The sequence below is a fragment of the Aspergillus pseudoviridinutans genome (genome assembly GCF_018340605.1).
Source record: "Aspergillus pseudoviridinutans IFM 55266 DNA, scaffold_1, whole genome shotgun sequence".
NCBI classification, from domain to species: Eukaryota; Fungi; Ascomycota; class Eurotiomycetes; order Eurotiales; family Aspergillaceae; genus Aspergillus; species Aspergillus pseudoviridinutans.
This window is the reverse complement of record NW_025091281.1, coordinates 3,966,402-3,987,581: the sequence shown is the minus strand read 5'-3', so window position 1 is coordinate 3,987,581 and position 21,180 is coordinate 3,966,402. Positions and strand designations below refer to the sequence as shown.

General features: G+C 50.6%; 8 protein-coding genes across 8 annotated transcripts; 3 read left to right on the top strand and 5 right to left on the bottom strand.

The window, feature by feature from the left end:
- Positions 1-181: 181 nt before the first annotated feature.
- Asppvi_001370 (DNA topoisomerase 3) lies at positions 182-2,225 on the bottom strand (the record flags this gene model as incomplete). The annotated part of the gene is made up of 6 exons (XM_043297667.1): positions 182-971; positions 1,029-1,165; positions 1,222-1,544; positions 1,611-1,780; positions 1,840-2,018; positions 2,109-2,225. 6 exons carry the CDS (start codon positions 2,223-2,225, stop codon positions 182-184), a joined length of 1,716 nt encoding a protein of 571 aa, XP_043153602.1.
- Positions 2,226-2,671: 446 nt separating this feature from the next.
- Positions 2,672-4,032, top strand: Asppvi_001369 (DUF1295 domain protein; the record flags this gene model as incomplete). Its single annotated transcript, XM_043297666.1, has 2 exons — positions 2,672-3,232; positions 3,286-4,032. 2 exons carry the CDS (start codon positions 2,672-2,674, stop codon positions 4,030-4,032), a joined length of 1,308 nt encoding a protein of 435 aa, XP_043153601.1.
- Positions 4,033-4,588: 556 nt separating this feature from the next.
- On the bottom strand, positions 4,589-7,302 carry Asppvi_001368 (ATP-dependent metallopeptidase FtsH/Yme1/Tma family protein; the record flags this gene model as incomplete). Its single annotated transcript, XM_043297665.1, has 2 exons — positions 4,589-5,361; positions 5,418-7,302. The coding sequence occupies 2 exons, from the start codon at positions 7,300-7,302 to the stop codon at positions 4,589-4,591; spliced, it is 2,658 nt and encodes an 885-aa protein (XP_043153600.1).
- A 726-nt stretch (positions 7,303-8,028) lies between these two features.
- atrR (transcription factor atrR) lies at positions 8,029-11,064 on the bottom strand (the record flags this gene model as incomplete). The annotated part of the gene is made up of 6 exons (XM_043297664.1): positions 8,029-8,767; positions 8,822-9,385; positions 9,438-9,598; positions 9,668-10,607; positions 10,668-10,795; positions 10,864-11,064. The coding sequence occupies 6 exons, from the start codon at positions 11,062-11,064 to the stop codon at positions 8,029-8,031; spliced, it is 2,733 nt and encodes a 910-aa protein (XP_043153599.1).
- A 1,713-nt stretch (positions 11,065-12,777) lies between these two features.
- Positions 12,778-13,281, bottom strand: pam18 (putative mitochondrial DnaJ chaperone (Tim14); the record flags this gene model as incomplete). The annotated part of the gene is made up of 4 exons (XM_043297663.1): positions 12,778-12,916; positions 12,971-13,024; positions 13,088-13,161; positions 13,231-13,281. The coding sequence occupies 4 exons, from the start codon at positions 13,279-13,281 to the stop codon at positions 12,778-12,780; spliced, it is 318 nt and encodes a 105-aa protein (XP_043153598.1).
- Positions 13,282-13,549: 268 nt separating this feature from the next.
- Asppvi_001365 (ribosomal eL24 family protein) lies at positions 13,550-14,227 on the top strand (the record flags this gene model as incomplete). The annotated part of the gene is made up of 3 exons (XM_043297662.1): positions 13,550-13,581; positions 13,635-13,696; positions 13,755-14,227. 3 exons carry the CDS (start codon positions 13,550-13,552, stop codon positions 14,225-14,227), a joined length of 567 nt encoding a protein of 188 aa, XP_043153597.1.
- Positions 14,228-14,876: 649 nt separating this feature from the next.
- Positions 14,877-16,271, top strand: Asppvi_001364 (uncharacterized protein; the record flags this gene model as incomplete). The annotated part of the gene is made up of 1 exon (XM_043297661.1): positions 14,877-16,271. One exon carries the CDS (start codon positions 14,877-14,879, stop codon positions 16,269-16,271), a length of 1,395 nt encoding a protein of 464 aa, XP_043153596.1.
- A 2,365-nt stretch (positions 16,272-18,636) lies between these two features.
- Positions 18,637-20,287, bottom strand: Asppvi_001363 (putative C2H2 finger domain protein; the record flags this gene model as incomplete). The annotated part of the gene is made up of 2 exons (XM_043297660.1): positions 18,637-19,480; positions 19,683-20,287. 2 exons carry the CDS (start codon positions 20,285-20,287, stop codon positions 18,637-18,639), a joined length of 1,449 nt encoding a protein of 482 aa, XP_043153595.1.
- Between the last annotated feature and the right edge of the window lie 893 nt (positions 20,288-21,180).

Sequence of the window (21,180 nt, the reverse complement as noted above, 5' to 3'; positions counted from 1 at the left end):
TTTGGGACAAGCCATATTCGTTCATATAGTTGCAAATGTAAGATCGTAAGATCATTCATGTTGATTCGCTCTGGTGAAAGCAAGTCTAATCGATCAAGGGTATCATAATTGTAAAGTCAAAAGGCAGTGCACTGCAAGCCACAACGCCCAAACCAACGAACAGAAGTCCTCAACAGCAAATTCACACGGTTGCCTGCTCAATCAGGTATTTTCGGCAGGCAGCCTTCAGCATATCGATACGTCTCTGAGTATGAATGAAGACCTCGCGGTACATGTCCAGACTCTCCTGAACAACCTCCTGTCGCGATTTGGAGCCTGCACAGATCTCACGCATACGGAGCTCCATCTCCTTGCGCAGGAAGGGCTTGCTGAGAGACGGTTTATCCGGTAGATTGGCGACAACGTTGTCATAGCCTTCCACCAAGGCAATACCTAGGCGAGTTGGGATGAATTCCTTCACAGCGTTGCGACCACTTCCTCGCGAATGAAGGGCGACATACTCGCGCTCCTTGATTTTGGCGATGTGTTCGGCCATGGTAGCGTCCGTCCCTATTCCGTTCGCGTCCATGAGCCCGATGAGTTCTGGTTCGGTCAAGTAGTTGGGGGCCGTTGTCTTGCCCTCGAAGATGCTGGCTTCAGTCGGCACGAAAACCTCACCCACTCGGAAGTTGGGCAGTTGTTGGCTACTCTCCCACTTGTCATATACGTAAACTTCAAGGTAGTTCTTTTCCAGAACGATCAGTCCGTTGGCGTGAAACATCTCGTCGCCGTACTGGATCTCAATCTCGGTGCTTTGACCTTTTGCATCATCGGAGCAGCAAGCGAGAAATCGCCGGACTACGAACTCGTAGACTTTCTTCTCGTCAGAGTTCAGTGCACTTGGTGAGACCCAGCATACCGGGTGGATAGGTGGATGCGCGCGGTCATTGTGGCGCCCAGAACGAGGAGTTTTGAACGCGCCGTTGATGAGACTTCATAGTTGAGAGAGTCAGCGATGTCAGAGAATGTCCGCTTTAAAGAACACTCACCCTCGGGCGTATTCACCCCAGTTGGTATCGGGGAATTGCTTCTCAATTAACTTCTTTAAATCAATTCCTTTGTCAAATTGATCCGTCTCAGTACGAGGATAGCTGATGTAACCTTTGGTATAGAGAGATTCTGCGGCCTAAATCATGATAAGCCTTCTGGTGAGAGCTTAAGAACGTTGTACACACTGCATACCTTCATGACCGCCGAACTGTCCAGGCGCAGGTACCTGCTGCCCATCATCTGTAAGTCCACCGTTGTTAACGGCAGAGGTCTCCATTTGCTGGTAGGTTTTTGGTTGACTTTCGTAACTTTAGCGGTCTTTGCTAGCAGACACCTTTCCAGCATGACGGTCACGGCTGCCCTGTCGAAAAGATGGACTCTTCTCCACAGGAAGTTGACCTTTTTTCTTTCTTGGACGTGCATCACCTTAATTCCCCAGAAAGTTTCCGGCTTGAAATTTTTCACTCGTAGATATCGATCGACCACAAAGCCCAGTGTAGGGAATTGACATGATCCTGTTGATCGAGTCAGCTAAGATGGATGCTGGAATCAGGAAACCTCAAAGTAGGCCAGCGACGTACCGTAACTGATGAGTTTATTTGCCAGATCAGCACACATGCGTTGCAGTTGAAGACTCTGCAGTCGGGTGAATGCAGCACCAATTCGAAGATCGAGTTCGATTCTGGCAGCAACTGCATTTGCTTGGTTCTCATCCACATCTATGAGGGCCCGAGCAGCGCGTAGAACATGCCTGTGATCAGGTGAGCATTGCTGATAGAAAAGAGCTATGTATCGTCCATATACACTTACGCCCTCTCTGTGTTGCTGAATCGCGCTCTTTTGACCAGGATACGCTGGTTTCCCTCTTTGGCTGTTTTGCGGACTTCAGTACCGATGTGCTCTCCCTCTCGATCACAGTCAGTCCAGATAAATAGAGCCTTCGACATCCTGGCCTGCTCGATAATGTTTTCTGCAATTGGTTTCTTCTCCTATAGACAGAGTTAGGCTTGCTCCGTGGTTTGAGAAATGCCGGTGACCAGGCCCTTGACGACTGAAAACTAGAGCTTGATATTGCATACTTCTTCCACATATTCGCGCACAGGAGCTTCAAAGAGTGCGCCCGGTGGGCATGAGAGCCAGCTTTTGTATTGACTCTCAAAGTCGAGGGCCATCAAATGTCCCAGGACGCTGGTCATTGTGACTGAGCAGGTGCCCCAGGGGTCACCGAAATTGAACTCAAATAAATAATTTTTCACATATTTATTACCGTGTATAGATATCTATGTCTATCTCAGTATATGTGACTTCAATAACCCGTGACGTCTCAAGCCAACGGTCACTCACAGTTTGCATGGAACCACCGGAGAGATGCTGAGCCACCGCTTTAGCGATGGCAGGTTTCTCTGCCACGCAGAGAACCCTTGGGACAGGCATAGTAAATAGCCTGTCGATTCAAAAAAAGTCTCGGTTATGCCATGCTTGATTCGCCCTTGTTGATACTCTGGTCATGAGCCCGACATTATTGCTTCCTCGAGTAGAGGAACATTTGAGACGCGAAAAAGACGCGACCAACTTCCAGAAACGGAGATGGTATATTTCTGCCTGTATGCCTGGGAGCCTAGACGCCTGAGGCAGTCCTGTCATGCGCCGGTCTTCCTCGCCCAAAGCGGTAAGGGTGCCGTCCAATGGAAACGCTTGTCCGCGTCGTCATGATGGCATCTCTTTGTTTTGCCTCGATGTTTTGATTCTCCTCGGTCGAAAAGAAAACTCCCAGAATCACCGTCGGGTGTGCAATATCCAAACTGCGACACCTGCTCTGAAGTTCTTCGAAATGGCGATTCCGCTTCCTCAAGTTCACTCTGTTGTGGACTGTGCCTCATTCAACCGCACCGTGCTGCCCTTCCTGTCGCAGTTGACAACGCTTCCTGCACAGCTGCAAGTGGCCGCCGCAACGAAAGATGTGGACGCTCTGAAGGATATTTATCTTTCGACAAACCCGTTCATCTCGGCGCTCGGGTTTACTTTGGTTTTGTGGGTGCTCTTCGTCGTGTCCGCGGAAATCAACCGCAACTATTCGCAAGTTGATCGGTTTTGGAGTATCCTGCCGGCTGTGTATAATGTGCACTTTGTCGCTTGGGCGCGCATGTGGGGCATTCAGAATCAGAGCCTGGATACAATCGCAGTCATCACTTTGCTCTGGAGTGTAAGTTATATTAACGCGACGACTTTGTATCTGCCAACTCTAATTCCGCTTAGGTCCGATTGACCTTCACCTACTGGCGCAAGGGAGGTTATCAGATTGGTTCTGAGGACTACCGCTGGGAGATCGTGAAGTCCCAGATTAATAACCGCTTCCTTTTCTTCCTGCTCAACGTCACCTTCATCAGCTTCATTCAGCCAATGCTGCTTCTCCTTGTGACGGCGCCTACCTACAACTTCATTCTCCTCTCGCGCCTCCCTGGGTTTGAACCGTTCGGCCTCCCCGACCTCGTATTCTCACGCCTCGCATTCTTCTTTCTCATTATCGAATACTTCGCCGACCAGCAGCAATGGAACTTCCAAAGCGCAAAGAAGGAGTACCAGAAGACAGCTCGCATCCCCGACCAGTACAAAGGCCAATTCACTCCTGAGGACCTGGAGCGCGGCTTCGTCGTTAGCGGTCTTTGGTCACTGTCCCGTCACCCGAATTTTGTCGCCGAGCAAGCGTTCTGGCTCACGCTGTACCTGTGGAACTGCTACCGCACCGACAGCTACATTCAGTGGACTGGACTGGGTGTTTTGGGCTACCTGCTTATTTTCCAGTCAAGCACCCGGCTGACCGAATCGATCAGTGCAAGCAAGTACCCCGAATACAGCGAGTATCAGGCGCGTGTGGGACGCTTCATTCCTCGGTTTTCTGTCAAGCCCAAGCACAATGGCAGCAAGAAGAAGGCCCCTCGGTCCGAGACTGAGTCGGCAAGCGCTGGTGATCAGGTGACGCAGGAGGGCAAGAAAAGTCGGTGATGGGAGAATGTTGGGGTTTCGATGCTGGATTTCTGTGAATTTATATATCTTTACTTTGGATTTCCGGGGTACTGGATGACTGAAATTTGTTAACATATATATTGTCAGTTTTGAGTGAAATTTTGATGTCTGCTTCCAGTTGGAGTATTGGATCCGCTATATCAAGTTTTGGTCAGGTGTGTTACCAGGCGAACACAAGGCTGCTACATTCAGAGTTCAAAGGAATATGGGGAATCCACGTTGTAGAGCGTTCTAAGCGTGTCAAATTGGTGCTCCACCATCTTCGGCCTAGATGGTCACATAATATACAGGAGTACACATGATGAGTCTAAATCGGAAGTTGAAACGCGAACGAGATGAGTGAAGAGGAAGGGAAATGCAGAGACATCACAAAATCCTAATATTTATGATACAAGTGAAAGCCAACGGGGAGAATAAGATATGAAGACAGCGGAGATGCTTCAGTCATTCAATAAATACAGATCCTGGCAAAAAGAAACATGTAACACCCTCCTCGCCTGACCATGGATATCCCGCTGTTTCTATAGTTCGTCGCCTACGAGGGCGGTTTAGCACCCTCAGAACCTTCAATTGGGGGCGTAGGCTCCGGAGGAGCAATGGTCTGTCCATGGGCGGCACCAAAGTACTTGGCGAACTCCCCAGAGTCGGGATAGGGTCTGGGACCGAGGAGTCTAACCATGTCATCACGGCTGAGGACTTCCTTGGCCAGGAGCTCTTCCGCGACGATGCCAACTTCTTTCTTTTTCTCAGTGAGTAGGGCGCGGCATTGGTTGTATGCCTCATTGACGATGCGGCGGACTTCACTGTCGATCTCCCGAGCGGTGTCCTCGGAGAAGGGCTTGTGAAGCTGCTGTTGAGGGTCCTCCTCGTAGTAGATGTATCTGAGCTTGGGCGACATGCCGAACTTGGTTACCATGGCGGTTGCCATGCGGGTGACTTTGTTGAAATCATCGCTGGCGCCGCTGGTGACAGTGTCGAAGTGCAGCTCTTCGCTGACACGGCCTCCCAGAGTCATAGCCATGCGATCCATCAGCTGGTTTACGTTCATCAAGTATGTGTCACCACCCGCTGGCAAATATTGTGCGTAACCCAGAGCTCCTTGGCCTCGAGGAATAATCGAGACTTTGAGAAGAGGATCCGCCCAACGGAAATACCAGCCACAGATGGCGTGTCCAGCCTCGTGGTAAGCAACTGTCCGCTTCTCTTCGGGAGAAAGCACGAGTGACTTCTTTTCCAAACCCCCGACGACACGCTCGATGGCCTGCTCGAAGTGCTTCATGGTGATGGACTCGGCGTTCTCACGAGCCGCTAACGAGGAAAATTAGCATTGCTGGACAACCACAGACCAAACTTTCGACACTTACCAACCAAAGCTGCCTCATTGACACAGTTAGCAATGTCAGCACCAGCGAAGCCGGGTGTTAAAGCAGCGAGTCTGCCTTCAAGATAATCCATATCCTCCTTGGTCACAACCTTCTTCAGGTGGACGCGGAAGATCTGTTTCCGGCCTTCCATCGTTGGTCTGTCGATAGCAATGTGCCGATCAAAGCGTCCAGGCCGCATCAGAGCCTTGTCGAGGACATCGGGTCTGTTGGTACCAGCGAGAACGACAACTTGTTCCGTAGTGTTGAAACCATCCATCTCAGTCAGGATCTGGTTCAGGGTGCTCTCCCGCTCATCATTACCTCCACCGAAGCTCTGCTTGGCTCTGGATTTACCGATGGCATCGATTTCGTCGATGAAAATGATGCAGGGGGTATTCTTCCGGGCGTTGGCGAAAAGATCACGGACACGGGAAGGACCGACACCAACGAACATCTCGACGAACTCGGAACCGCTGACGCTGAAGAAAGGTACGCCGGATTCACCGGCAGTAGCCTTTGCGAGCAACGTCTTACCAGTACCAGGAGGACCTGAGAGGATGGCACCGCGAGGGATCTTGGCACCGAGTTTCTGGAACTTTTCAGGTGTCTTGAGGAAGCTGACGAACTCCATGATTTCGACCTTTGCCTCGTCCATACCCGCAACGTCGGAGAACTTGATCTTGATATCGGTTTCGTGATTGAAGCGCTTGGCCCGGCTCCTTCCCATACCGAAGATTCCGCTCTGGCCACCTGCACCGCCGGCGGCACGTCTCGACAGCCAGAAGAAAGAACCTATCAGGAAAAGAGTAGGAGCAACGGATAGAATTGTGGTAAGCCATGGTACCTCGTCAACGTAGGCGACGGGAATCCGCTCGGAGCTTGGAATCCCAAGCTCATGCTGAGCTTCATCCAACCTCCGCTCAAAGCTATCCACGGAACCAATACCAAAGTAATAGTGGAAATTTGGCTGTAACGCCGGCGAGTCAGGGTACACCCGAGCCAACGCGTCGCGGTGCAAGTCCACCTTGACTACGGCATGGTTGATAACCGTCAGTTTTTCCACAAGACCCTTGTCGAAGAAGTTCGCTCTAAACTCTTGCCATGTGATCTCCTTGCTGTTTTCCCCAGGAAAGAAGCTGCGGTATACATAGTAGGTGATGATCGAGGTGATGAGAAACGAGGCGGGGTCGAACTTGAACTCGAAGGTCCTGAAATTCGGAGGTGTTTGCTTGTTCGCCTGATCTCGTCCCTTCTTTTGCTCTTGCTGCTGCTGATCCTGCTGCTGTTGTTGTTGCTTCTGTTGCTCGCCCTGTGCACCCCCCTCTGACTTGGCTTTCCCCTTATTCCGTTCCTCCTCGATCTGGTTCAGTTTGTAGGCGTAGTCGGTCATGTGCTGCGACATGTATCGTGTTAACTTAACATAATCCATTAGAGACGCCGGCCTTCCGGATTGAATGTGCTTCTTGATGAACTGCTGCATCTCCGCCGGTAACCCCTCCCTTAGCAACAGTGTCCGCATATCATCCAGCATCTGATGTTGCGATGGCGGCACCTTGTTCTTCAGGTGGTCAACGAATAGATGAACTTGTTCCTGGTCCTCCTTACTAAGAGGGGACTCGGGTTCTTTCGGCGTCTTCCCATCTCCAGGTTTACCGCCGTCATTCCCCGGTCCCGTCGCTGCATGGTTCTGGCCGCCTTTGTCGTTCGGGGGCTTCGGACCCCCGGTGGTTTCAGTAGCATAGGTCCTAACACGGTGGGCCGCGATCAACGATGATAATCTCGACTGTGGAACACGCGCAGACAGCGGACGTGTGCGATTGATGCATTCTGCGGCTCTCCTCGAATATCGAGCAAGATTGCCTGGCCGTCTGAGTAAGGTGGCCATGGTCGAGGTAGATGAGCCCGAAGGCGGGGTCAAAGGATTGAATTAGGCTCACTTCAGTTAGAAAAGAGAGTCCGCGGAAGCCATAGAGGCTCTAGATGAGACAAAAAGGAGGATAAGAGATGTTTGTTCGGGCTTGAGAGGAGCTCTTGGGGAAGCAGTTCGCCGCCGGGCGTTGACACCTTCCGTCGGCCTGGGATTTTTCGCAGTTCCGCTGGTTTGCTGACTCATCCGTCGCAACCAGAAAGCCTCATCAAACGGACATGTTGGACCGATGATTTTACAGTAGTATGATCCACGTATGATTGTTGAAAATAAATCCACTACACGTTATCTATGACCTTTCGGGTCATTCAAATCAGACACATGCATCTGTTTAAGGCATATTTGCAAGACGTCGGTTTTATGAGTATGTGTTTCATGTTACAGTCAACCCTTCCATTCTGCCTTGACCAGAGGCATTCTACTCTTTTGTACAAATCGTAATAAACAAGTTGAACATCGTTCAACGGATAAGATGAGCAAGTGGAGTGTTATCGAGTTTCTTCACAAGCCATAAACGCCTTTTATGCCCGAGAATGTCAAAAAAAAGAAAATAAATGCATCGCAGCGAGCGAGTAGAGAAAGCCCGGCTTGACTCCGTTAACTCCGATGCCCTACTAAGCCCAAATTAGCCTCTCACGCCCGTGTTCCGATTCGTTATTTGGTTTAATCATTATTAGGCTGTCATCACAGCCCACCCTGGGGCGGACCATGGGTGTCGAAGACCGGGAAATTTGTTGACATGTCTGCCCAGTCCCATTCGATGGTCATCGGCATCTGCCACAAATCTTGAGGGACGAAGGGCTGCTGAAAGGATGACAACGGCGTATTTGCGGTCGCGGAAAAGGGTGCTTGATCGGCAAAACTGACACCTTCCAGCGGATCGGGACTCAGCATGCCCTGGAACTCCTGTCCGATTCCGGGCATACCCTGTATGTTGGGGGGGATATTGTTTGAGATACCAGTCGCCTCGGGGATTTCACGAGTGGAGGCAAAACCTCCTGCATCGTTGGCCATAGTATTACGGCCGGGATCACCTGGATTATCAGCGAACAATGGCGACGACATTGGGACATTTCTTGACGGCGCCTGAGTGGGCTGCGTTGTCGAGGGTGAGGGTGCGGGATGCTCTTCGGGGGTACTTTGCTGCAAGTTGACCGGTTCCTCGGGGGATTTGCGCTTCTTCTTCGAATATGACTCCTTCTCAGCTTTATCAAGGACCACCTTCGCAATCCTCTCGAATTCTCCACATAGACCAAGCATTCGCTTGATGCTGCCGTTCGACTCATCCGAGACCAAGGTCGACAGGAAATTGACGACTACATTCATCAACTTGACATCCGACCGAGCGCGAGCATCACTGGGATTCTGGAGAATATTGGCAAAGAGTGTGACAAGAGCTGACACGGGATAGTATAGAATCAACCTGAGTACTGTTAGCTTAGAAGCGATATCCTTTTCGGAGAAACAATGCACTCACCAGACACAAGCGAAATCACCCTGCGGAATGTATTTAATTAGGTTAATAGACGCCCTGGCAGCAGTCACACAGAGTACTGCCGATAAGAAGACCCTAGGATTCAAGGGCCTGGCATTCAGACCCTGGATGGCGTAATTGGAGAGACGACTTGTCCAATAACCGTGATGCACAGACATACGGTGAATTGTCGTTAAACAGTTATAATAGGCGAAATGTAGGACAACGACATGGAGAATAAGAGGTGTGTGCGAAGCCTTGATTTCGTGTTCCGGTCGAAAATCCAGTGGGATACTGTCCTTCCAATCTTCGAGTTCCTTGTCGAGTTCTCCGATAGTATTCAGAAGCTCGCCATCAGACTGTTTTGACGCCTTGGCAGAGTATAGCCGTTTGTACACCTTGCTTTCAATAGTAGCGAAGCGACACATGGATCGGAACAAGTTAAACTTGCTTCTACCGTCAGATAATGGGACATTGCCGATGTTGTCGGGTGGATCGTCGCTTGGTAATTCCACATTCATGTCGTCGTCATCTTGTACCGGGGGACGCCCCGAACGGAGACAAATGCTATGGGGCAGATTAGCACAAGTGCAACGTACTTGTGTTTAGTTCTACCTACTCTTTGTCAAGAAGATAGGCGATCCAAAAGACTCTCTTTCGTTGTTCAACTTCCACTGGGTTCAGACCGAAGCCAGAGCCTCTTTTATGAAGACCGATGCTGTGAGAAAGTCTGATTGCCGCCGCAACCAAGAAGAAGGACGGTTGGGGGTTTGGAGTTCCCTGTAAAAAGAGAGACTAATTGCTGTCAGCACACTCTACGGTGATGCGTTCTTCACATTCTAAACTTACCATTCCAAGAAGCGCTTGAACACTGAGAAGATCCGTATTCCGCATGGTTAGTTCTGTCAGTACTCCCATGGCATTTTTCAAATACAGCCAGGCTTTCCTGTCCTCTTCTTGCGGGACCAGATTGCTCATGACTCGTAATCTGTGAGCGATGGCTAGCACAACGTTGATGCTGGCCCACCAGCCAGAACCTTCGTAAGGATCTCGAGAATATTGTCGTTCGACCAGGTGCATGAAAGTCGGCTCGTGGTAGAGCGGAAACATGCAGTTGAAATTGTCGAAGAAGTCTTTGAAAAGCGACATGGCTTCATCCTTCGGTGGCAACGGCTTGAACACGCGGCGAGCAAATATATCGCTAAAGATTTCAGGCTTCCAGTACATCCATTTGTTATCATCTACATAGGCTGATGAAATCATATCTTGAAATGAGGTGTCGCCCGTTTTCTCATTAACCCATTGGATGCCTTTGGGAGAGAAGATCGAGAAACCTGACGAAGAACCTGCGATCAGGACGGTCAGTAATTTATCCCTATCACCACGTAAGTTATTGAGATGTTTACCGATGTATCGCGTTTCCCCGCAATTATTTGTTACGAGGGAACACATCATGTCTGACAGGCCTTCAACCTCCGTTTCTGATTCCTTTTGCGATTCCGGGGACGTAGCAGCTGTACGTGGGCTTGATTGAGACTCCAACCGAGGAGTAGAATAGTGCGATGAGCTATTTTGCTGTGACGTAGCGGTCTGACTCTGGCTGGGGATGTTGATCTTATGCGGATTATGCGGAGTATTCGAACCGTTTGTGTGATACCGGTCAGCAAGACGTTTCTCCAGCGTTCCAAGGTCTGTTTTTCCTCCATCGTCCTCTGACAAGAGACCAGAAAGGCGTAGTAGAGACTCCATCCTCCCTAATCGGTTTTCAAGACCCTCGATATACTTGGCACTAATCGCGATGCGAAAGTCAGCATAGGAATTCAGACACGAAGCAGAGAAGTAAGCATACCCTTTAGGAGGATTTCGCTTTTTCTCAACCTGGGTAAACACACAATCCGTCTTGTAGTTGGTACAATGCGAGCATTTGGGCATCTTGCCATCACATTTGATTTTCTTCTTCCGACACATGTCGCAGGCCTACCTCAATGACAGTAAGTCAACAAGGGAAGCTTGACATTTGGAGCATGAGATGCGTCCCCACTCACCCTCGCGATCCTTCTGCGTTTCGCATCACTGGTATCATCCGCCGTTCCGATTGAAGGTTCATCGTGAAAGGTGGGATTGGAAAACATGGGAGCGACGGGAGAGCCATCATGGCCATATGACCCGAACAAATGAGGTTGCTGATTCATCAGCATGGGCATATCGAAGCCCATGCTCTCTGTTCCGTCCCCTATACTGTCCATCGCAGTTGCATGTATGTTGACGCCCGTTGTCGCAAGTAACTCTCCACCGGCAGACTTGAGTTAAACAGGTGTTTGACTCGAAATGATCTGATCAATGCGGGGTTTCGGTATCTAGATTCGGAGGCCGATATGGAGGATAAGCAGGTTGGTATTCGCTCCCAATCCGACCAGTATGCAAAATGAGAGACTATGGATGGTCGATGACAATCGCCATCCAGCGCGAAATCGCTGGTAGAGGCGGCAAAAGCTGTTCTGAAAGGATGAATCGAAGACGGTCAACTGGCTTACTCAATCTTTGCCCCGAGGCAAGCATGTGGCGAGCCCAAATACTAGGTACACCAAAGGTGGGGAATAAGAAAATCCTTCTCGCTTGTCAGCTGTAGATTAGAACGGCTGCTGATTAAGTATCAGGTAGGCCATAAGCAAAGATCATCAAGGAGAAGAAGATAAAATTCGTTGAAAGAAAGAGAGAGGGATCATAGTTCGGTTTGCAGATTGCAGTTACGTAGCAAACGGTGCTGCCTTTGGTTGACCAAGTCCGCTTAGTAGAGAGACTAAAGTGCAGCTAAATTCTTACAGGCTGTCGCAGAAGACTTGGGCGGAAGCTTTCTGGCCATACAGGTTGAGCGCTGTTCTTTTTATGTCTGCTATCACTGATTAATAAATCTAAAGTCCTAACTCTATCTAGTCTGAGACACTGAACAGATAGTCCCTTTCCTGTGGTTCAGAGTTTCAACTAGAAATTAGACTAAACAAAATGCTTACGGAGTATTATTCTCTTACTCTGTCCCTCCCCGACTAACCACAATCGACTAAGCGGGACCATCGCAACGGATGTCGTTAACACCGAAATCCGAGCGCAAACCAGAGCAAGGGATTTAGGGATTTTGGGGTTCCGCCTTCCATCGCTCTGGAATCCTTGGTGGGTTAGTCTAGTGGCGGTGGTCATTTGCTTTCTCCTTCCGAGTTTCTAATGTCTGGATGAGCCATGAATCCTCCAGGATCCAGGATCTAGGATCCATCGAGTATCAGAAACGGATCCCGTGGTCGACACACTCTGCACGACTTGCTTGTGTACGAGTCTACAATGAAAACCATCACTAGGGACTATCTACCAGAGTACGGAGTCCCCAGTCAATAGCCTAATTTCCCCTTTTGTTCACCTAGTGTTTATTATCATCTGTTTCCCGGTGATAACCGTATTCGTATTTCGTATCGCCGTATTTGTTATCCTTCAATCTCCTTGGCAGAGTGCGTGTCATTTGTTCGGTGAAGCAGTCCACAGCCATTCCTTGTCAATGTCGATCATTGACAAGGATCGAGACTCATGACTCTTCGTTAGTAACAGCATCGCTCTCTGCATTATTACCAAGGCCGTTCAGTGACTGGGTAGGGCAGATAAGATTCAAATGCGGTGTGATTCGAATATGCATAGTCAAGTACAATTATGAAGCACAGAACTAAAACAATCAGGAGCGGCGATCTCGTCAGGATATATGCGGTGAAAATATACATCTCCAAAAAGGAGCCCCCGGGGTTATAAGTATGATTATACCCCATCCTCGAAATCCAACCAAACGCCACGCTATGCACCCACAAAAAGTCATCTTTTGTACAATGGACGAACGGATACTCGAAACGAGATCAGAATCCTAGCACACCGACATTGGTCCTGGATTTTGTCGAGAGCGATCTATAGGTATAGACGGACCATCAGGTGTGCTTGTCCAAAAACTCCTTGGCTTCGTTGATCTTGGTTGCAAGATAAGGGCTTCCACCACGATCAGGGTGGTTCAGCAGCATGAGTTGGCGGTGCTTCTTGCGGACCTTGTCCTTGTTCAGAGTCCGCTCGCTGAGCTTTGTTAGTCAAACTGGATGGTGGAAGGAGACGGATTGGTAGACGAACGGAAGTTCCAGGATCAGGGCTGCTTCACGACGGGTCATGCGTGGCTCAAATCCTCTAAGCACCTGTTAGCAAACCTCGACTCGTTCTAACTATATGATCAGGACGGGTGGGACTTACCCCTTGTAAAATGCCTTTCCCATAGCGTTCATACCTCCCTGGTAGCGGCGAAGAGCGACGAAACCTGCGCGACCCTGCAGAACGGAAAGAAAACAGTGAGCCGACTATGTATCGCAAAGGAATACCTAGAACTTCTTCCTTACCAAAAAGGCCGCTGTAGCGACACCAAGGCCGATAGCAAAAGTCGAAGCCATGCTCAAGTAGGCTGCAAGACGTAGCAGAGCAGGGAGCAGCACAAGCAATATATCGATGAGTTATGGATTCTAGATGGCAATCGAAGTTCTGACGTTGGAGAAAATCGGAGGGCTGTCGAGATAAAAATCGGAACGCCGCCGCGATGCCTATTTAGGTTTAGCGCCGTCTCCTCCACGCTTCGAAGCTTTGTAAAAGTTTCTACGGATTTTCCAGCCGCCTTTTCACGATAACAACATTTTGCAATAAACCGGTCCCTATAATATCACAATGAGGGTAGAGACCTGTCATTTTTGCTCCAGGTAATTTCTGCCTGATTACAGAAATCAGGACCCGACACTGACTCCTCAAACAGGCCGGTATACCCGAGCAAGGGTATCACCTTCGTCCGCAACGATGCGAAATCTTTCCGATTCTGTTAGTGCCCATTTCTACGTCCACCCCACGCACGACAAGAGATCTAATTCGATTCCAGGTCGGAGCAAGTGTCATGCGAACTTCAAGATGAAGCGTCAACCCCGAAAGCTGAAGTGGACCAAGACTCACCGTGCCGCCCGCGGAAAGGAAATGATTGTCGACTCGTCCCTGGTGCTGTCTCAGTTCGCCAAGAAGCGGAACACCCCCGTCAAGTACGACAGAAACCTGGTTGCTGCTACCATCAAGGCCATGGAGAGAGTGGAGGAGATCAGAGCCCGCAGAGAGCGTGCGTTCACAAAACGCAGGCTGGGCGGCAAGGTGGCCCGCGAGCGCAAGCGCGAGGCAGACCGCAGGGTTGTTGCGGAGGGCGAGCACCTCATCCGCAAGGAACTGCGGGAAAGAGAAGAGGGCCAGCCTTTGGATATCAGCAAGATCTCAAGCAGAGTGGTCGGCGAGGAGCAGCTCAGACAGAAGAAGAAGACAAGACTGTTGGTGGACGGAGGTGTCGAGGAGGAAATGGACCTCGACTAAAGGGTGTCTCTTTGTTGAATTCTTTCGTGCTTTCCTTTTCATCAGATATGATATCTTGGGTTTACATGGTGGAGTTAGGTTTCTTTCTGTGTCTCAACCGTTTTCTATCACAAAAGCATATTCTGAGGAGCTTATGACGAGCATTTGTCCTATATGTGACCTTTCCAGCCCTCCTGGTGTTCATATATGATTCATTTCTATTCGAATACAAGGCTTGACACTAATTACTTGCTTGCTTGTGTTTCTGTCCCTCATATATGGGGTGTTTCTTCTCACTTGCACCAGCTCACCTGCCAGGCCAGCACCCCCTGACGGCATTCACTGTCGAGACATTCACCTTCGGCAGTGAATGAGAGTTACCCTCGACGCACAGTAAGTGTTGCTCACTGATATCTCTCCTCCTCCGCGTCTCTTCTTCTCCTCTCTCTTCTCTCTCTCTGCCCATCATCACCAAGCTTGTTACCTCAACACTGATCGTGAACCAACGAAACAACTGTCAGCAGCTAATCAAATTGCTTTTCTGCATCGTTTTAGAAAAAGTTCAAAACAAATAAAAAGTATTAAACAGCTTCGCGGTGCTCTTTCTACTTGTTCTCCGTTTGAAGCTCACTTGAGTGTTGGTGGCTAAMGTACTGTTGAGAACAGAAAAATGCTTTTACCTTTTGTCGGAGGATTTATCTTCCTCACTCTCTGGGGATCATTCTTCCAAGTGCCAGGAAACAATGATCCTCACGGGAGGTTCGTGAGGACCATATCCGACGCCGTGGGTGCAACGGCTTTGGCCAAGGGGATCTACGACCTAGCGGAGGCCATAACCTCCACGTACACGGCTCCTGGGCACAAGGAGTTCCTGTACGTCCGCTCGACTGGTTTCCCAAGTCCTGCCACCCATGTAGGTTTCCCGAACGCCACCGGCACGCGGAAGTCGACAATCAGCGTGGCTATCCCGCTGTGGGAGGAGGCCGACGTGTTGCAGATCTGCGTGGACTCTGGTCCCGTGGACTGCGACACGGCGGCATCAAACTCGCCCGCGTCGTCTTCTCGTGTCAGTCTGGTCGTTGCATGGGGCTTATTGGCTTTCGTTGCGCTCCTTTGGAAGGGACTTGTCTCTTTTGGTGTTTCCGCACTGGGGGATAAACTCGGTTGGCTTGGCCAATTTCTCGAGGGTACACCCAAGGTAGCCCACTATCTTGCGGCCGACAGTGCTCCATCTCTGTACGAAGAGGTGGACGCTCTGGTCGAAGGCAAAATGCCCTCGGGGGTTGCCGTGTCCGGCTCCGATGTTGTCGCTCTCACCAGAGCCGCCATTGCGCCTCCGTTGGAAGAGCAACAGACGTGGAGATTCGTGAGTATCCACCCTGAGGTGGAGAAAGCGATCTCTCGGTTGGAGCGCCAGCGGATCGTCGCAGTGTCCCCGGTACTGGATTCCTGCACCGTCAAAGGGCCGAAGGTCAACCCCAACGGCGTCGTCGATGGACTCACGGACACCGCCCAAGGCACGTCCGATGTAATCGGTTCGTCTGCTTTCCACCCGTCCCGGGAGTCGGCCCTCGTGCTCCGACGTCCGGAGAACCTGTCACCAATTTTGGTGCTACAACTCGTGTGTGCTTTGCTCGCCGGTTGGGAGAGCCATACCGCTTCTGCGGTCCCTGGTTCTCCAGGTTCACAGGTGGCCGAAGAGCCAGAGGCCGACGCAGAAGGCGCGCCTACCTCTGGCAGTCGGAGACGCAAGCGACCCAGCCAGGCCAAGAGGAAGCGCTACGCAAGGAGACTCAGGGAACGGGAAGAAGGTCTGAACGGGGCGGCGCGTGAAGCGCCCTCCTCGTCAGCTCGTCCAACCGCCTGTGACCCTCCAGCGCCGACGCAAAGCCAGGCGTCTCTTATTGTAGGCAACAGGGACCCGTCGCAAGACGCGAGGCACGGGCAATTTGGCGGTCCTCGCCCGGGTCCCACACCTGTTATGGGTGTGTATCCGTCACCGTACGGCTGGCAGCAACCCATGTACAGCCAACAGCCTCCTTACTACTATTACGGCCAGTACTAGCTCGTCTAGTACTGCGTCGGTCTGATTTCGCAGTTGTCGACTGGGGCCAAGATGTGTGCCTCCGTATCCCCCCTTCTCCTTCTTCTTGGGCCAGTCATTCTTCGGGCGATTTCCTCGCCAGGAGCCGGAGAAGGCAAGGTCGGTTGATTGGGCCAGTCCTTCGACTGGACCTCCCGGCCTTGTTCCTTCGGTCTCGCAGCCTGGTCGCTTCCTGGGAATGCTGGCCCGGCCGCTCTTAGGTCGCCACGACTTCTTGCGGGTTGGGGTAGTTTTAAGGTGAGACGTGGTGTCAGATTCGTGCGTCTGGCGGTGGAGTTCGAAGTGAGTGACGGTACGGCACGTAAAACGTGGTTGTCAAGTGAGTTCCCCAGATCTTGCTTTGCGATTCATTTTTCTGACGCGGGTGGTAGGGCTTTTCGCCCTCCGGGGGTGAGTCCTTATTCATTCTTCTCTCTTTGTGAAGAAATTGCTCGTCTTGTTGAAGGTCCAGACTGAGCCAGACGATACCACCTTTATACCTTGACAAGACACTTCGGTGCGAGCAGTCCATGCGAGCACTCAGGCAGATACATACCATTTTCATTTTTGTCTCGCAATGTCTCTTCCCTCCGCATGAGTGCTCCAGCTCAAGCTTTTTTTCTGTCACGTCATCCACACGAAGCCACACACCAGCCGTCGTAACGGGGCGTACCCTCCGCAGAAACAGACGCAATCAATTTCATTGCACAGGATATCAGACCTTCAGACCTTCAGAGTTCAAGCCACAGGCAATACCGATTCAATGTGCAAGATTGGCCACTGCACCCACATCCTCAAACGCAATGGGCTCTTCATTAGCAACCCTTCTCGATCTGGAAGATCAACTCGGACAACCAAACGAGCTATCTTGCGCAGACCACAACCTTCTGCTTTTGGGAATCCGAAAGACTTCCTTCTCTACTCGCACATCGCGAAGCTCATGACCAGAGGAACAACCTTCATCAGTCTCTCGCATTTCATCATCACCGTCGTCGTCGCGCAGAGACGCTTGCTACTACATACAAATGGCGACAGACATTTCCGTCCGCCTAACTGACTCTCGGACTCTAATTGGAGCCTACTTGGATCATCTCGTCTTCATCCCATGCAACCAGCGAGACTTTCCTCTCCACTCCCACATGGAAGTCCGTCTTCACGAAAACAACGTCTCCTCTGTCGGTGCCGACAAGAGTTTCTTCTATCGCACAGATGTCGTCTTCGAGAGTGACCTTGAGTCTACGTAAGCATGATGCTTATTTATCTTTGTGGGAGTCGGGACACAGCTTGACGGAGAGATGCTAATAACCGGCCATTTATATTAGCCCTACTGTTATACGTGACACCATATCTTTCCAAAGTCCCTTTGCTCGCCCGCCATGGACGCGTTCTCCCCATAAAAACAAACATTTATGCTGAAATTGGTCACTGCCGACAAGAAGAAGGCAATGGTAACGCAGACAGTATCTTTTAATGGAGGAGAAGACAGGTGCCAAGGTGTGTGGGTTGACTGAGGCTATCTTCGAAACAAGGTCGACGGCTTATGATATTATGAATTGAGATGGATGATTGCATTGCGTGGATCTGGGCCTGTTTTATGGTTTTTTGTACTTGCATGGTTGGTCTTACCTGGTTTCGGCATTCATGTGGAGTTTGATCTCTGTTGAGTCATGTATTCATTGTTATTCGTGGATGTGCTGGCGCAACTTCTCAACACATCAATGCTACTTCACTACAAACCCATCTTAAATCACTTCTACAGTTGTTACATGAATGCTTGATAAGGTATGATATTGTCGTATTGACAAATCACTCGACCGGGGATTTGTATACATAGAACAAGGAAAAGCGGGCAGTCGTAGACATCGGCAAATGAGGTATGTCCTGTTGTATATGGAAAAGAAAACATGCCGGCGGTGGGCATCCTGAGACCAATGATACATGAGATGGTTTGTACCAAGACAAGAACAATGAAAAGGTATAATGAGGGAAGGATATAAAGAATATGAGATCAGGCCAATAGGACGAGCCCATGCGACGCAGTTGAATAGACAAGTGATATCCATCATGCATCTCAGAAGCCCAGGTAGTCAGGTAGTATCGAGTTCCAAGCCTCGGGTATACAGTTCCTGACAATTATCCTAGACGCGAAGGGGGATGCTAAGTCCAAAAAAACGCAGAAACCACGGACAAATGGCTGGGACAAAAGCAATGCTCATACATCATCGTAAATACCACAAACTGAGGCACAGCTGTGTCATCTACCCTTAAGGACAGGACAGATGAGATAGGGGGCAGAGTAAAGGGAAACGTGCGGGACGCGATAGGGCGAATGGTACCGGCAAACCGTCTACTCCTCCATGCGACCAAAGACGCCATCGTCATCGTCATCTGCATGAGCAGGACGGTTGGTGAAGTCAACATCGGCATTGCGGTTCTGTCTTTGCACACGATCCGCGTTACCCATTTTCACTTCCCGCTCGTCGGAGACCTTGTAGGAGAGTGACGGGTTATATGATACAGAAAGGAAGATGTTCGGGGTGGACTCGGTGAGAGACGAATTGAGATTGGCCGTATTGGCGGGGTCCAGGCTTTGACTAATACTGCCAGCACCGTTGCTTTGATCGAGGTACCGAGACGGGAGCGGGGGCACCGGGGGAATGCCGGGGGACATCGGCACAGGTCCAGTGCGCGGCGTTCCGAAATTGCAGAGGCCAATGGCAGCGGCCAAATCCGCTTCATCGTCATCATGCAACTTGGCTTCGGCGGTGGAGGGCCGGGTGTCGATGCTCGAATGCCGGAAGTGAGAAAAGGCAGGTGAATGCAGGGGAGCATCACCGTTGAAGGAGCTCGAGGGAACGGACTGGTAGGAGTGCGAAAAATGAGCAGATACGTTGCCCACACTGAACCGTTTGTTGGGGAACACGGGCATGCCTGACATCTCCATGTCATCTTCGTCCTCCTCGTCCTCATCCATAGGAGGAGGGGTGGTTTCCGCCGAGCTGACGCTGTCGCGAAGCTCCGACGAAGTGTCTGGTGACGCAGATGACAGCTCCGACTCGGCTTCGGCACCTTCCGAAGGACCGTTCTGGTTCATATTAACTAGGACGCTCGCGGCCTCCAGCAGCTGAACTTGCTGATGCTTGGAGATCAGTAGCTTCGACGTGATGGCCCATGCCGGGTTATGTTCCCACCTAAAGATTTTTCAACCACAAACGTCAACCGACTGGGATCGCCATGAGGGGTGAGAAAGCTCAGAGGGGGGAAATGAGCAGGGATTGGGGGAGACGCGGGGAGCTGAATGACCACGAGGGCGACCTTGCAACAGAGCCGACATGGCGCATTGCTCCGATTCGATCCAGACTGCAGGATGGCATTGGGGGGGAGTATACACACATATGCTTGGACAAGCAGCTGCCATGCTTATACCCTTTCCCGCAGCGATCGCAGCGTAGCTCCGCCAAGGCGCGCTTTCCTTCGCCTTTGACCAAGTGCGATCCTTCGCTGGCCCGACGGTTTCGACTCTTGGTGTTGACGGGTTTGTTATCCGAACTACTCTCCTCGCCGCCAGCTGCGGCGACGGAAGAAGCTCCGTTGTTGGGATGATTGGGCGAGGGTTTGCGAGCGACCGGGGGTTCTTGGCTGGGGCTATTCATGCTCCGGGAGAGGTAGTGGCCGAAGCCGGAGAGAGCTCCGACCGAAGTGGATTCCAGGCCCCTCCTGGTGCTGCCTCGACGGTGAGAAGGCATCGGCACACCTATCGGTTCCCCATTGGCGTCCTTCATAGATGCGGCGACCACGGCGGCGGCGACATTCGCAGCAGCAGCGGTGGTGACACTCTTCCGACGAGTGACACGGTGGTTATGATTGACCGCTCCAAGGGATATGGAGTGGGCATGCTGACGGGGAGTGGATTGAGGTAGTGGTCGGGACAGGGATAATTCCTTCGAATAGGGAGCAGGCACATCAGTTAGCGCGGTCATCTTAACGTGGTCATTCATGATTCATGACTGATCCGTAGAGAGGAGAAGAGACGAGGAAGTGAAAAATAAGGTGGAATACCTTGAATGAAGCCATGCTGTATACGTGGACTCTCGAACTTTCAATCGCTGAGAGCCCCGTGAACACAAGGCAGTACGTAAGGCAACTCTTTTTTTTGTGTGTGTTTTAAGGTTTGGTCGTGATCGTCCCGAAAAAAGTGGTGAGAGGGTGGTGTGGTTGGGCCGGATATAAGAGGAGGAAAGTCACCTGAAATTGTTCACTGGGGAGGCTGAATGAGTAATATGGACTGGAAGTCAAATGACGAGATGAGCAATTGGGAGGTAGGGAGAATGCCAGAGGACGGGAGGATACGATATGTAGGGAGAAGAGAAGAGGAGAGGAGAGGAAATGTAGGAGGAAGAGAAAGGGAAAGAAGGAAAGGAAAGATAGAAAGAGGAGAAGCTGAAAGAGAGAAGCAGCAGTACGGAGTAGTTGTAGGTAGGTACTTGGTATTTGGTGGACAGCAAGAGGAGGTCCAGGTACCTTTGGATAAGTAAGTCAGGAAGTAATCCACCTGCTGCTGCAACTAGGTAATCCACTAGGTAATAAAATACTAATACTAATAATAATCAATGAGCGATATAGAGTCAAAGACCAAACATGAACCGTACGGTAAACAGCTATCTAGTAATAATGAAGAATGTTAAATACTAATAATGCTAATGCTAATAATAAAAATAATAATAATAATACAAATAGTTTCTATGCACTCCGTACTGTACGTGCTTTAAAGAGTGTCGGTTCCTTTTTTGCGGGGGGGAATTTTGGCTCCAGCGGAAATTCGCTAGTCGAGGCGATGCGGGGGTTCTGGACACAGGCCAGTAAACAATTAGCTGAACAGAGGGAATGCAAT